This window comes from Heterocephalus glaber, unplaced genomic scaffold, assembly GCF_053883595.1.
Source record: "Heterocephalus glaber isolate CG9 unplaced genomic scaffold, H.glaber_assembly_v1.0 deba00001687, whole genome shotgun sequence".
Classification (NCBI taxonomy): Eukaryota; Metazoa; Chordata; class Mammalia; order Rodentia; family Bathyergidae; genus Heterocephalus; species Heterocephalus glaber.
Genome location: NW_028258412.1, coordinates 6,931,300 through 6,946,848, shown reverse-complemented (window position 1 = coordinate 6,946,848; position 15,549 = coordinate 6,931,300). Strand labels below are relative to the sequence as shown.

Genomic DNA, 15,549 nt, shown 5'->3' with positions numbered 1-15,549 from the left:
CTTTCCTTATTTTTCAGTTCACCGTTAAGGCTCAGAAAATCTAAGCGGCCTTTTAGGCTTCTATGCCTCTGAGAGGAAAAAGTCGCTTTTATTCTATTCTATCTTCGCAAGAGCAAAAGAACGAAACAGAAACTGAAGGCAAAAGCAAACTGATAGCCCTTCGCCTGACCAGCGAGCGTCTAACAACGCCAAGCCTCCGTTGCCATAGCAACGCAACTTTCGCCGGGACCTAGGAGTGTGGCACCCTTCTCATCCCAGAAGGCACTGCGCTGTCTCCTAGCCTTCCGACTCCCTCCATCCCAACATGCAACGGGGTTCACTTTGTTAAGCAATCTTCATTAGGGTGATTATAAAAATGCCCGTATCTCCTAAATTTCTATAACAAGAGGACGTGCAGGAAGACTCTCAAAATAGATGCCTAGTGATTTCTTTTTAGACAGTTTAGTTGTAAACTCAATTATAAAAGCCCCTTCTTTCTCTGGATACGTACAGGCACCTTATTGGGCAGCCTGCACAGACTGGAGGCGTGAGGGGTCCTCAGCGTTCGGGAGGAAGTGGTGCTGTCGGTCCTCCTGGGCCTCGTAAGGCCTGCAACGTGGAGCTATGGGAGGCTTGGAGAAGAAGAAGGTGAGTGGCAGAGGCGCCGAAGTTTTCAAGGAGTAGAAAACGGGTGGCGGAGCCCAGGGTCGTCTCTCCCCGGCCTCGGCTCCTTGTGGGGTCAGAAACGGCAGGATCAAGGAGACAGGAGATAGCCGCGAGAAGGGATTAGAGGATGAGCAAGCTCTGTATTGGAGTACTCGTCTGGTAAAATCTGGGAAAGAACTACAGAGTTATTTTTGTCGAAAGAATTACAAAACATAACTTCACCCCAAACCCAGGCCGAGTCATAGGACGACAGTGTACAAAGAGTCATCAACAGGACTTGCAGTTCATTTTTAAGTATTGTATCCTTTCCAGTTGAACCGAGGCACTAGGGATGGAGACATAAAAAATCCGATGTGGTCCCTCCTTTTTCCGAGCTTACTTTCTGGCATACTGGGAAGATGGACACAAACGTAAATTAAAATGACCGCAGATTGTTAAATGTGCTGCGAAGAAAATCAGCGAGGAACAAGGTCGAGACTACAGCGATGTATATTCCAGTTCTTGTAGTCTGGAGTTTTGTTCAAGGCATATTTCCACTCAAATTTGAAAGAGCAGAACATACTTAGTGGGTTCTGGGGCATAGGAGTCCGTAGCGAGCAAGCCTAGTATTGGAAACTAAATGCCAAGATGAGTAGGTAGGAAAGGCCTGTTGTGTATAGGGATTTGTAGGGATATCAGCATGGCTGGGATATAGTAAACTAAAGGAAGAATAGTATCTGGTGCTAGTGGGGTTGGATAGGGACCGACCTTATGTAAGACCTATAAGCCACAGTGAAGAGCTTGGATTTTATTCTGAGCAGTAGAAATCAAAGGGAAGATGCCATGGTCCAGAGATGGAAAACCTGCCCTTGAGGCGTGGATACAGAAGTGTAACAAGTCATTGCACTTCTTTCAAGCTGGGTTTCAGAACCATTTTTGACATTTTGGGCCAGGTAATTCTGTTGTTCTTATTTCTTTCTGGTTTTTTGGTACCAGGGATAGAACTCGGGTCCTTGCACTTTCGAGGCAGGCAAGGGAACCACTGAGCTAAATCCCTGGCCCTGGTAATTCTCTGTTGTGAAAAGGATTGTCCTGTGCATTATAGGATGCTTAGCAATATTGCTAACCCCCATCCACTAGATCCCAGTAGGAACCATCAACCAACAATGTTTCCAGACATTGTTGAATTCTCTTCCCTTACTCCACACACACACATATCCAGAAAGTAAAGACACCCTGTTGAGAACCAGTTATCCCCTTAATGTTTGACAGAGTGGTATAGGGCAATGGAAAACATTCTTATGAAAACTAACATCATAGTACAGTCTGAAGTTCATCTTTATATTCCCAGCACTTAGCATGGACCTGATCCCCAAAAGACAGTTACCAAATGTTTGAAGGAAAGAATGAATGGTGTGTTTCATGAATGTGGAGTTATAACCCTTAGTCTTCATGAGACTATGAGTTTGACCCTCGAGAGCTAGGATATCTTAGAGGCCACTTCTGTCTTATTCCAGAGGAAGATCTCTTTCAGAAGGGACATGTGGGTTTGAGCACTGCGGGTTGTTTGGTACAGTGCACTGCTTCTATTAAGGATACTGAGATGTGAATGTGAGGCACTATCTTAGCATCACAGATTTTCAGATGGCTGTACAGGACATCATGATTCTTGAGGGTATGTAGAGACTGGGTTTCTTTTGTCTTTATTGCTCTCCTAGTGTCTAGCTTTGAACATGTTAGAGGACCTGTTATTGTCTGTTGAATAAATGGGGAAAGGAAGAGGCTGTGTGGCTTAGGGCATACTTTTTTTTTTTTCCTTTTATTTTCCCCCCAATACTGGGAATTGACTATGGCAATGGTGAGCTATGTCCCCAGCCCTTTTAAATTTTATTTTGAGACATGATCTGGACTTGAACTTGTGATCCTCATTGCCTCGGCAGTGGCCTGAATGGTTGGGGTTACAGGCTTGTGCCATCATGCCTGGCAGGGCATGCATTTTCAACCAGGGTGCTATCCCCAAAAAAGCAAAAATTGGTTGTGGGGAGAGTATCGTAGATAGCACAGTGGTTTGTGGCCCCCTCAAAAGGACCACATTACGTAAGCAGATCTATAGTATATCTGGTATTACTATTTCATGGGGCTGTGGGGAGGAAAGGATGAATTGTAGGGACTGTCTAAAAAGTCTTGTGGTGGTAGCCAGGCATGGTGGTGCAGGCCTGTAATCCTGGCACTCAGGAGGCCGAGGCAGGAGGTTTATTGCAATTTCAAGGCCAGCCTGGACTACATAATGAGTTCAGGGTAAGCATGAACTACATAGTGAGACTCTGTCTTCAAAAAAAAAAAAAAGTCTTGTGGTGGTGAAGGGACTATAATGGGAGAGATTGAGAACACTGGTTGAGTAGTTAAGTAAGTGTACAGGCTTTGAACTCAGACCTGGGTTTGAATCCCAGCCCCAGCTATTCATTCAAAAGCTGTGTGATGTAGACAGGTTATTTCACTGAGCTTATTTCCTCTTTGAAATTGGGGTTCTAATACACCTAGCTGACTGGGTTGTAAGAAGTGAAATAAGGTGTCAAAACCACTAACTGTACTAGCCAGTATTTAGAGCTAGTACTAAATACTTGGGACATCATCTGAGTTACAGCCCCACATAGTCCCCAGCATTACATGGATGTTTGTGTCCCTTATGTTGACATCTACAAAGACAGTACAGGAGAGCTCATTCAGGTAGGTCAGCTCCCTCCCTACAGGATTCCCATTCCAGAAACATCTTGACCACTTATCCAGAGTGATAATTACAGAGTTGCCTCTGCAGTTAGGCATGGCCAGAGTTTGATGGCAGTCATTCAATCATTGCTAACGGAAAATTGTTTTTTTCTTCCCCAAGTATGAACGAGGCTCCGCCACCAACTACATCACCCGAAACAGAGCCCGGAAGAAACTGCAGCTGAGCCTTCCAGACTTTAGGTAAGGTTGGAGAGGAATGGAGTTGTGTCCTTGGGGAGCCTGGGCTGTGATGTGCACAATGAAAATAAGCTGCCTCCTGGTCTTCTCTGAGCTGCTACAGACTGGAATTCTGCTATTCATCCTCCTTACTTGGCCTTGCTTTAGTGAGCTGTGCCGTGCCAGGTGTGGTCCAAGGGGAAACGGAAGAACTGTCTGCAGAATGAGTTGGCAGGGTCTTTGCCACTCACTCCGTTCTGGCAAGAGAGACCCCTAATCCCGCAGCCGGGGGTTCTCCTTACAGAGTCAAGTACAGACTTTTCTATAGCCTGTGGTCCCTGCCATTGGCCCTGACCTCAGCAGCCTCTTCCAGCTCAGCCTTAGTCCTTTATAGATGCCCTGCACTTTCCAACCTTACAGTCTTTGTCTCTTTTAGGATGCTTACCCCTACCCCCCCCCCTTTTTTTTTATTTGGTGGTACTGGAGATTAAATCCAGCTAGTGCTGGCACAGCACCCTTTGCCCTTTTTGTTCTATGAGACATAGTCTTGCTAAATTGGCCTCGAACTTGAAATCATCCTGTATTAGCCTCCTGAGTAGCTGGGATTACAGGCTTGCAACACCACACCTGGCTTGGCCCTGTACTCCACCCCCACCCCCCTTTTTATGTGGCTGAAATGTTGATTTTTTTTTTAGCAAGGCATTAAGTGCTTACCAGCCCTTCTCAAAATCCTGTTTGTTTCCTTTCTGGGCTTGTGGCAGTCTCCATTATGTATTTGTCTGGAAACTTGTGTCCTCAAACTCCAGCATTAGGTGAGCTCTCTAGGGCTCCTGGCCTCCCTGTTCACTGTTGATTTCCAAGCCCAAGTGTTTTATACCTTTACTCACATGACAAATGGCTTCTATCTTCTAGGCGGCTATGCATCCTGAAGGGCATTTATCCCCATGAGCCCAAACATAAGAAGAAAGTTAACAAGGGCTCCACAGCAGCCCGAACCTTTTATCTCATCAAAGACATCAAGTTTCTCCTCCATGAACCCATCGTCAACAAGTTTCGGGAATATAAGGTGAGGAGGCCTAGGCTTGAGTGTCTGGAAGGGTCTCCATTACATACAGCTTTGTGACTCACTCACTGTGATCTTATGCAGGTTGCCAACCTCTCTGAAAAATCCTGTTTGAAGGAGGGGGTCATTCTGCCTCAAAGGGATGTTTCAAGGATTCACTGAGATTACATGTCTGGAACTCATACTGCTTTATCTATTAATAGTTTTCCCTGGTTCTTTCCTAAAAGATCAAATTTTTTTTGCTCCTGAAACAAAGATCGTGCTATTTCAGGGTCTTTCTGGTCCGTTCTATGCCTAAAGAAACAGCTCCTAATCTGGTTCTTTCTGAGGTTACTCCCAGGAGACCATTCCACAGACAGAGATCATTCAGATGCCACAGGGACAGCAGAAACCTCTTTTTACAAAGTGGAAATAATTCAAAGTAGACTGTTGCTACTGACACTTCTGACTGGGAGCTGTGTCTGCCTGAGCAGAAGTGTGTCACCTAGTGGCCAACAGGAGACTGGGAGCCCCAGTTTAGGGTTCTGTGGCTACATAAACCCACTGTTAGAAGTGGGCCCATGGTGGGAGGTGACTGTCTCTGAGCTGCTGTTTATCATCCCAGATGCTGTTTGAACTTTTGGGAAGCCCTAAGGATGGGCATGAACAGAAAAGTTCTTTGAAAGAGGATGTCAGATGGTTTGGAAGACCCAGCCAATGCTGACTGGAGTTGGGAACAAGGGCCAGCCCTTCTGACTCTGATCTGCCTCAATGGCACATCACTTGGGCTGTTTTTTCATTTAGAAAATGGGGCTGGCCTGCCTTTCATTCTCCCCATGTGAACATGGTGTCAGCATATCTGTGAGTGGTTGTCCCTGTGCATCATTAAAGGAGGTGCCCGGTCCAGCTCAGGTTGTTATCGTAGGTCAGCTGGGTGCTCTCTGGAGTTGGCTGCTGTGCAAATCCTGGGCTGAAGGGGCTGATCCTATAGGCAGGCAGCCAGGGCCAGCTCCTGGAGGCAGTGCTGGGCTGCCCACCCCTTGGATCCATCCTCTGTGGAAGAGAGGTATCCAGTATTCCTTGGCCCATCCTCAGTGCTCCTTCCCTTGTCCCAGGTGTTTGTTCGGAAGCTCCGGAAGGCCTATGGGAAAAGTGAGTGGAACACTGTGGAGCGTCTGAAGGACAATAAGCCCAACTACAAACTTGACCATATCATCAAGGAGCGGTGAGTCAGATGCACCTCAGATCACTGCTGTCTTGCCTGCCAGGCTCTGCCCTGGCACTGAGGACAGAGTCGGGGACAAGACCAAGACCCTGCTCACAGAGTGCACATCCTTTGTGAGGAGACAGACCCAAATCCAAACTGACAAGTCACCAGGATGATTGCAAGTTGTGTTGGGTACCATGAGGGATGTAAGCAGCATGCAGGGAACTGGAGGAGGTATGTCAATGACACACTTGTCAGAGGAGGTCTCTAGAGATGTTAGAGCCAGCCAGGGGAAGCACACTCTGAGCAGTGGCAACAGCAAGTGCAAAGGCTGTGTGGTAAAAGAGAGTGAGACCTCTGGGACTGCACATGGAATACATGGTGAGACCTGTAAGGCATGAGCAGACACCTCTGGTCTTATCTGTTCCTTGCCCAGCCTTCTTAGAAGTCCCCCTAATTCATAGGCTGAATCGGTGATTCTTTTGTGGGGGGAGGGGTACCGGGGATCGAACTCAGGACTTTGCACTTGTGAGGCAGTCACAGTGTCGTTGCGCTAAATGCCTCACTGAATCAGTGATTCTTTTTTTTTTTTGGTACTGGGGATCAAACTCATGACCTTGCGCTTCCAAAGCAGGTGGCAAAACCACTGAGCTAAATCCCCGGCCCTGAATCAGTGATTCTTAACCAGGGGTAATGTTACCTCTCCAGGGGACATTTAGCGATGTCTGGAGTGTTTTGAGTTCCTATAATTTGGATGGGATGTTTTTGGTTTTTAGTGGATAAAGCTAGGGTTGCTGCTAGATATTCTACATTACCCAGAACAGGCTCTAGAAGAGAGTAGTCTGACATCCCAAGATGTCAGCAGTGGTGAAGTTCAGAAACCCTTGGCTAGTGACTGTCTCTTTTCTTCTGGGCTAATGGCCCAGGTATACTTAGCTGCAGAAAGGTGGCTTTGGCTCCACAGATGGTGTTTTTTACCCCAGCCTTGTGGCCATGAGCTGGGCAGTTGCAGGACAATCCCCATCACCAATATACAGATGATGGTAGTTCCTGTCCTGCCTATTATACAGCTGTTCTGTACAACAGGTAGAAAGAGGGGCACACGAAAAAGCCCCTGGATTCATAACCAGGTGGCACCCTCATCCCCTTGGCCAGAACCAGAGCTTAAGAAAATTGGGTGGCCCAGAAATGACCAGTGCCATTTCTACAAGTGGTCTTTGAGGTGAGGAGTTAGGAAACTTCAAGGTACCAAAGTGGGGGCAATTGACGTTTCTGTTTCTGCCTCTGCACCAGATACCCCGGATGGCTCTTCTGTTGTCTCCATCCCTGCTTGGGTTTAAAGACCTGGCAGACCTCTCCTGACTCACTACTGTGAGTGATGCCTTATAGGGCTAGAAGGACTTTGCAGTGTCTGGTCCCATGCTCTTCAGAGTCCTTTATGAAATAGCAGAACCCTTCCAAAGGAAGCTTCTTGAAAGGGAGTTTGGAGGCCAAAAGTTCTGGAGGCTGCTGCAGCTGCAGGGATGTTGGGAGGAGGCCAGAGGCCCATGCTGTCCCCTTTACCCAGGGAATCTAGGTAGCTGCAAGGGCCCAGTTTTAAATCAACAGTCTGGTCTTGCAGTGTCATCTGGAGAAAGAAAAGGCAGTATCATTTTCCAGATGAAGCTGGGGTTGGCTGTGGCGAAGTTACCTGCCTAGGGTCACATGGGACTGGAACCCAAGTGTCATTCATTACTTGTGGTTCAGTGTGTTCTTCCTGCCCTGCACCTCAGTCCCTCAGCTGGGTAGCCACACAGTGGTGGATCCCACCTAGGGTGACTGGTTCTCATTGGCTTTCTCATTTTACCATAGTGTTTCTGGAAATACTTTCTTGCAGTGTCTCTTCCTAGACTCCTCCAGATCCCACTTCCAGCATTTTTACCCCTGGTTCTAATTGATTCTGCTAAGCAGACAAATCTGAGTGATGAGAGATAAGGAAGACATACCCTACTATGGGGTCCTGTGGATAGGCCAGACACACATGTTGCTGGGAAGGCAGTCCCACCTTCCTCCTGGGCCCATGAGACAGCTGCCCATTTCCATTTTCCTTTGTGGACCTTTAGTAGTTACCTTTGAACTTACCTTTAAAAAGAGTCAGGGAGCCACTGACTTAGTCTACCCTCATACAGCAGTGGTCAAGGCCAGGTCTGTGGTGGGTGACTTGGGTTCCCACTGGAATTTCTCTGGTTCTCAGACCTCAGTGGCTTCTCCCAGGGCTGTTCCAGGTCTGTAGCCAGCTTGAGGGAAGCTGGTGCCAGGAGGTCAAGAAATAGCCCTGGGGAGGCTAAGCTGGGGAAATGGTACCTCTGGGGTGGTCGATGGAGTAGGGTAGAGAGGTTGGAGCCCAGGCTGAACAAGCTCACAAGCAGAACCCCCACGGCCCCCAGATATCCCACGTTCATCGATGCTTTGCGGGACCTGGATGACGCCCTGTCCATGTGCTTCCTCTTTTCCACCTTCCCACGGACGGGCAAGTGCCACGTGCAGACCATCCAGCTGTGCCGCCGGCTCACTGTGGAGTTCCTTCACTACATCATTGCCGCTCGTGCTCTGCGCAAGGTGAGCTGGGGCCCAGGGAGCCTGCCCCTCTCCTGCCACCTGTGGTTGTTACCCCATTGTCTGCCTCCCTCTCCTCAGGTCTTCCTGTCCATCAAAGGCATTTACTACCAGGCTGAGGTGCTGGGGCAGCCCATCGTATGGATCACACCCTATGCCTTCTCCCATGATGTGAGTGTGCCCATGGGGGAGTTCTCGTGCTGAGTCCTAGATGGACGTGAAGGTGTGGATGGGGGACTTGCTGTCCTGTGGAGTCCAGCACATGCTGGGTTCCTGATTGTTGGCTGCAGGTGGGAAGTGGAGTGGGGAATCCGCTGCACAGCTCTCTGTCACATGATCCTCTGTAGAGTTTCCAATGTGATAAATATACTCAGACCCTACCATTGTGCAGGAGTCCCCAAGCCCTCCCAGCTCCAGCACACTTCAGCTGGATGACCTTGGACGTGTTCCTGAACCCCTCTGCCTCATTCAGTAATAAGGTTCCACCTTCTAAGCTTGTCATGCGCATTTAAGGGAAAAGAAATCTTAAATGCCCAGTGCTTGGCCCTTGGGGGCTGTATGAAAAGTGTGAGCAGCTCTGGGTGAATGTATGCCATGAACAGAACTTGGCCCTGCCCTCACACCCATGGGGCCCTTCTCCCCACTGTGCCACTGACGGCTCAGACCCTGGTAAGCTGTTTCCCTCCTGCTTCTGCTCCCCTGTCCCATCCTCCAGCACAGCTTTTCCCTTACACATGGCCCTACCTCTCACTGATCTTTCTTTAAGTTCTAAGGGTTGTTGCCAGGTCCCCACTGAGAGAAATGCTGGTTTGCCTCCAATGGAGGCCTTTAGTGTCCCCGAGTGTCTGTCCTGGCCAGGATATCTGGGCTTTCCTTCTGTGGGCTGCCCTTGGGCCACCTTTCTGGTTCTTCATAGAGCAAGAGCTGGTGCCTTCTGTGGACAGCAAGTGCCACCACCAGCCTGGTTGAGGGAAGGGGCTGCCTCTGCCCGAGGTACCTACCAGGTGCTCTGGGGTGAGCAGGGATCTGGCCCTGCCGCAGGCTGGTGGGGGTGCAAGGGCTGGGTATAGCACATTGGCACTTGGTGGTGGGCTGAGAGGTCTGTCTGTGGGTGAGAGATGAGTTTTCGCCTCAGCAGTCCCTGTCCCACCCCCTGAGGCAGACGTGGGTAGCCAGAGCTTGTGGCCCTTCCCTCCTCTCCATCCCTCTTCCTCCTTTCCTCCTTCCTTCCTGCCTTTCTCTCTGGCCCTCTGTCCTTCCTGTTCTCTGATGTCCCACCCCCGAGCCACTCAGACTGGTCTTTGTGTGCCTTCGTGAGTGGTGAATAGGGCCCTGTGGAGGGCCAGCCTCCACACAGCTGCCCCTGGGGGAAGGGCACAGCCGCCCATCCCTGCTTCCACCACTGCTTCGTTTCAGCTGAAGATGAGCAGCAGTGCTATGCACACAGCAGTGGGACCCAGGCTGGGGGCGGGGAGGGGTGCTCTGCTCAGTTCTGTGCTGTGCAGAGTGAGGTTGGTGCCCAGATGCTCACCAGGCCTGTCAAGGGACCAGACAGAGCCCCCACAGCACATGTCACTGCCTGGCAGCAAGGTAAAGAAGCAGCTCAGAGTCTTGAGTACACCCAGCAGAGAGGGGATGTTGTTATCATTACTAATTTTGATATTTCTTGAAAAATTCTCTTGTCTATCCCTGTGGGACCAGTTGAGAGTTGAGGCACAGTGGTCCGGGTCTCACATCAACTCCTCAGGGCAGCGATGAACCATGCTTGCTGCATTGGCAGCTTGTGAATCTGGCTTTCTGCCTCTGCTCCAAGCAAGTAGTGATTCTTTCCCAAGCGGCCCCTGGCACTTGAGCTAGGCCTTCAGGTTGTACTCGATATATGGGCTTGAGGAGAGATGACTGAAATGTGAGCATCGATCCCAAGGCTCTTCCCAGGGTGTGGATGGGCCTGGCCTTTCCAGGGCACCTCGGGGCCATGGACTGGGCTGTGCTCTGGGAGGACTGCCCTACTGGACTCAGCTGGCTCTAAGCGACACTGAACAGATAGTGAGAGGGATGATGGAGAGGGCTTGAGCTCCCCAGGTTGGAGGAGGTCACTTCTTTAAGAACAGAAGTCTGGGGGGCCCAGGGATTTAAAGCTCATTGGTGCTTTGCCTGCCTCACAAGCACAAGGTCCTGTTCCCCAGTACCACAAAAAACAAAACCAAACCAAAAAAACCACAGAGGTCTGCACTGAGGCATGAGGCATGGAGGGAGGGGGTAGCCAGCTGTAAGAATACCTCAAACCAGTCATCCTTCTCTCCTGGGGGAAAACTGTCACCACTGTACCATGTGGGGGTCTGGCACTGGCCTCCATGATAGCCCTATCCTTGAGGGACCCTATCCTGAGCTTCACTCATGTCCAGAATGCCCATGGGTGGGGGTGTGCCACACAGCCTCAACCCTGCACCCACACTGCTCACGCACCTCTCATGCCCCCAGCACCCCACAGATGTGGACTACAGGGTCATGGCCACTTTTACTGAGTTCTACACCACCTTGCTGGGCTTTGTCAACTTCCGCCTCTACCAGTCGCTCAACCTCCACTACCCGCCAAAGGTAGGACCCCAGCCCAGCCCCTTCTCTACATGATACTAGAGTCCAAGCCTTTTTTTGTTTTTGTTTTTTGAGACAGGGTCTCACTATGTAGTTCAGGCTGGCCTTGAACTCTCAGTAATCCCCCAGTGCTGGGATTGTAGGTATCGGCCACCACACCTGGTCCGAGCCCTTCTGTCCCCATTTGGATGTGAGGGGCTGGAGCTGTTCTCTTCTCTTTGTTTCCCTCTGCACCCCCAGCTCGAGGGTCAGATCCAAGCAGAGGTGAAGCCAAGGGAGGACGTCTACGCTTTGGACTCTGAGAACTCCATGGAGGTGAGAGGGGTTTCACAGGCATTAGCCCTGCATCTCCCTAAAGGCGTGGTCTCTGTCTCTAAGACCTCTGGGGTTCCACCCTTGGGTAAGGGCAACTTGGCTAGGTCAGTGGTCTCAGGGCTGGCCTGGAGCTATCACTGCTTCTCCCCATCCCAGCCACACCTTGACAGGGTCCCTACCTGCAAACAGGTAACCGTGCAGCTTTGCTTCCCTCCTGTAGAAACTGGCAGCCCTCAGTGCCAGCCTGGCCCGTGTGGTGGTCCCTGCTGCAGAGGAGGAGGCCGAGGCCGACGAGTTTCCTGCTGATGGGGTGAGCACTGTGCTGCCTTCTCAAAGGAATGGGACTGGACATGGAGGCCAGATCTAGAAAGAAGCTTGGGAGGGAGTCACCTCCAGCCCCTGCCCCCTAGGGAGGTGGGTGACTCTGGTGACATGAGTCCTGGCCTCGGCAGGAGATGGCTGTGCAGGAAGAGGACCGCAGGAAGGAGCTGGAGGCACAAGAAAAGCATAAGAAGCTCTTTGAGGGCCTGAAGTTCTTCCTGAACCGTGAGGTGCCCCGAGAGGCCCTGGCCTTCATCATCAGGTGGGTAGGCTCTGTGGGCTGGCCCATGTCCCTGGCTATGTGCCAGTCTGGGTCCTGCCATGGGTACCTGTGAGTAACTTGGCATCTGTTTCCCTGCATGGCCTGGCCCGAGCATCTAAGAAGCACTCAACCAAGGGGAGGGCTGCCATTGGTTTATCACCAGCTGAGGTCCCTGCTGGGGCCGTACTGGAGGTGATAGCACAGACTGGAGAGTCCAGGATGGAGATGGGCACTCTCCTGATAGGGTGAATTTGTGGGCTGGGGGAGCAGCAGGTCTCAAGGAGTTGGGTCCTATAGCAGGCAGCTCATGCCTGGGGACCTTTGTGGTCTCTTCCTGTGCCTGTAGGAGTTTCGGGGGGGACGTGTCTTGGGACAAATCTTTGTGCATTGGGGCCACCTATGATGTCACAGACTCCCAAATCACCCACCAGATTGTTGACCGGCCTGGACAGCAAACCCCCGTCATTGGCAGGTAGGCCCAAGCTCTCATGTGCATTTTTGGGAGAGGACTGTCTCAGGCCCTTGCTGAGCAATGGGACTCCAGTTAGTTCCTCATGACCTGTGTTTGCTGGCCATTCTGCACCAGGTACTACATGCAGCCCCAGTGGGTGTTTGACTGCGTCAATGCCCGGCTCCTCCTCCCTGTGGCAGAGTACTTCCCTGGGGTGCGGCTGCCCCCACACCTTTCACCCTTCGTGTCTGAGAAGGAAGGAGATTACATCCCACCCGAGAAGCTGAAGCTGCTGGCTCTGCAGCGGGGAGAGGACCCAGGTAAGTGGGAGGGGGCCAGCACCAGGGTGGACAGGCTTCTTGATCTGGTCATTTCTCTGGGCTAGAGAATTACAAACTCTAGGCAGCCAAAAGCCCTTCCAGCCACCTTGGGAGTAAGGCTTAAGGGTGGGGAAGGGAGCATTTGCATCTTACAGTCAGGTGATGTTTACATTCACAGTAACTGGATATAACAGAGAACAGTGTAGAGTAGTCATCTATGTTCACATAGGAGACAGAATTCTGGGGTGGGGGCTGGGGACCTTGGAGGTTCCCGTGAAGGCAGCTGTGGTTGTGGGGAGAGACCAGAAAGGCTACAGTGGATACAGCCTTGAACTGCCTTCGGCATGTCTGAGGATGTCAAGGTCTGAGAGAGTAGTGTCTGGGCCAGCATTCACCCTGTGAGGGAAAGAGCAGGTACCCAGGGCACACAGAAGTCACTGACTATCCGTAGGAAACTTGAAAGCATCTGAAGAAGAAGAGGAGGAGGAGGAGGAAGAAGAAGAAGACAGAAAACACAATGAAGGGGATGGTGATGAAGCGGGAGAAAATGAAGAGGAGGAGGAGGAGGAAGTGGCTGGTTCTGAGGAGGAAGAAGAGGCCCACCTGGCAGCCTTGGAGCAGCAGAGGATAGAGGAGAAGGTATGGGAGCATTCGACCAGAGGCACTGCCGTTCAACCAGCAGCCCCTCTGGTTCAGAAGGGTAGGGCCTGGAGAACCGGCACCCACAAGTACCTGCTCTGTCTCCCCAGAAACCCAGGGTGATGGCAGGTACCGTGAAGCTGGAGGACAGGCAGCGGCTGGCCCAGGAGGAGGAGAGTGAGGCCAAGCGCCTGGCCATCATGATGATGAAGAAGCGGGAGAAGTACCTTTACCAGAAGATCATGTTCGGCAAGAGGCGCAAAATCCGAGAGGTAAGTTCCTGTCACTGCTACCTGAGACTCTGGCTTGGCCACCAGATGTGGCTGTGCTGTGCAGTGAACTCAGCGGTAGGGGTGGGAGTGGGGAATGGGACTGTCCTCTGGGTATCCTTTCCTTGAGGTCACCTTCTTGGCCCATCCAAGCCTTCCTTGGGGCTTTTGTCCCCTTCTTGCTCCCTGCTGTTCCTGAGCCTCAGGAAAGAGAGTTATTCTGGCAGAATTGGGAGGTTTTTGCTAAACTCCATTTTCTCTTTATTCACAAGCCACATGTGCTCATTTAAAAAACAAAATATGGGGCAGGGGATTTAGCTCAGTGGTTCCGCTGTCTGCCTCGAAAGCGCAAGGTCCCAAGTTCAATCCCTGGTACCAAAAAAACAAACAAAAAATGTGGAACCCAAGAAATCTGTAATGGATGCCACAGAAGTGGCTCACAGTCCTACCTTTGGGGTGATCTGTAGGAGTAGTTCTCCAGTTTCTCTTGTGCACATAATGGCATTATTTGGAGAGTATCATGCTTTTCATAGATTGTTTTGAAGTGTGTGTTTCAAGACATTGTATAATATGTGACCTGTCTTCTACTGATAGGATTAGTCATTCTCAGAGCTAACATCCCTGAACATGTCCCTACCCACCTTGGAATGTTTCTGCAGGCTAACTCTTGGGTTTGTGATGGCTACAGTTCTAAAATACATACTGCATAGTGGCCTGGAAAGTCTCACTGGCTTGCCCTCCTTGCCAGTTCCTGGTGAAGGTTTGAATAGCATCCAGCTTTCATGAGTGGGGCTGGTAAATGGGACAGTTGCTAAGTGAGGTTCTGTTAGCTCTGGGAGCCAAGGATGATCATAACTGGAGATTTGTGAGCCCATAAAGTGAAAAGAGCCATAGTGTAGGAGAGGGTGTGTCTGATTGTTAGCTTTTCTAGAAGCTCTGCTTTTTTTTTTTTTAATTAAATTTTATTTTATCCCCCCCCCCCTTATACCCACTCTGCTTTTAAGAAATAACTTGAGGGGCTGGGGATTTAGCTCAGTGGTTTCACCGCCTGCTGCGCAAGTGCAAGGACCCGAGTTCGATCCCCGGTACCAAAAAAAAAAAAAATAACTTGAATGGAAGAGTGAAGATTCTCTTCCGTACCCTACCCCTACCCCATCCCCACACCCACACCCACACCCAGGCTCACATCCTCTTTCTTCACAGGCCAACAAACTGGCACAGAAGCGGAAAGCTCATGATGAGGCTCTGAGGTCTGAGAAGAAGGCAAAGAAGACAAGGCCTGTGTGAGTGCTTGTGGCCCGCCTGGCAGCTGGACATGGCAGAGACAGGCCAGCGGACCTAAGCTTGGTGGCAGACTGGTCACTTCTGTTCTTAGCCCCTTCCCCTGGCCAGCCCTAGCTCCCTCATGCTCTCTGGTTGGGTGTGTGGGCCATCCAGTTCCCATGGATGGAGCTCCCTGCTGGTGGCTGAGCAGAGAAGAGGCCTTCTGCATTCTCAGGAGTCAGTGACATGGGGAGCAGCCAGCTGACAGACCCCTCGCTTGCTGCCTCCATTCACCCTGGCTTTCCCACATAGCCTCCACCCACATGACTGGACCTGTGATTGTCAGGGTGCTGTGATGGGGTGAGAGTGGGGAAACTTCTGTTATTAAACGGCTGGACTTCTGTAGCATTTGGATTCTGTGTTGAGGAGCATTCCTGGGGTTGAAGTGCTGCCTGGTGCCCTGTGCTGTGGGCTCTGCCAGCCCAGCTATGTACCAGAATAGGCCTGGACTCACTCAGAGTGCTCTGGGTGTCCAAGGATGCCTCCAGGGGCAGAGATGCCAAAAAGGCACAGAGCTTCTGGGAGTGGCCTTCATGCTTGCTCTGACCTTCTCTCACATTCCAGCCCAGTCATTTTCCCTCTGTGAACCTGCTTCCTCCTAAGTTGCCGGTGTGAGTGTGGGTTAGGAGCCTCCCTCAAAAGA

General features: G+C 50.9%; 1 protein-coding gene across 1 annotated transcript; it reads left to right on the top strand.

Annotated features, from left to right (window-relative positions):
• The first annotated feature begins 311 nt into the window (after positions 1-311).
• On the top strand, positions 312-15,251 carry Pes1 (pescadillo ribosomal biogenesis factor 1). Its single transcript, XM_013071664.3, has 15 exons — positions 312-627; positions 3,512-3,591; positions 4,480-4,633; positions 5,725-5,834; positions 8,243-8,414; positions 8,493-8,582; positions 10,893-11,009; positions 11,247-11,321; positions 11,542-11,631; positions 11,774-11,904; positions 12,251-12,376; positions 12,491-12,675; positions 13,127-13,314; positions 13,425-13,586; positions 14,787-15,251. Exons 1-15 carry the CDS (start codon positions 604-606, stop codon positions 14,868-14,870), a joined length of 1,788 nt encoding a protein of 595 aa, XP_012927118.2. The 5' UTR covers positions 312-603; the 3' UTR covers positions 14,871-15,251.
• Positions 15,252-15,549: the final 298 nt, after the last annotated feature.

Excerpts from the sequence above, each read along its gene's own strand:
- Pes1 (XM_013071664.3), top strand. The coding sequence starts at position 604 with ATGGGAGGCTTGGAGAAGAAGAAG. Across the intron at positions 11,905-12,250 it reads GCCCTGGCCTTCATCATCAG|GAGTTTCGGGGGGGACGTGT; the intron begins GTGGGTAGGCTC and ends CTGTGCCTGTAG. Across the intron at positions 12,377-12,490 it reads CAAACCCCCGTCATTGGCAG|GTACTACATGCAGCCCCAGT; the intron begins GTAGGCCCAAGC and ends ATTCTGCACCAG.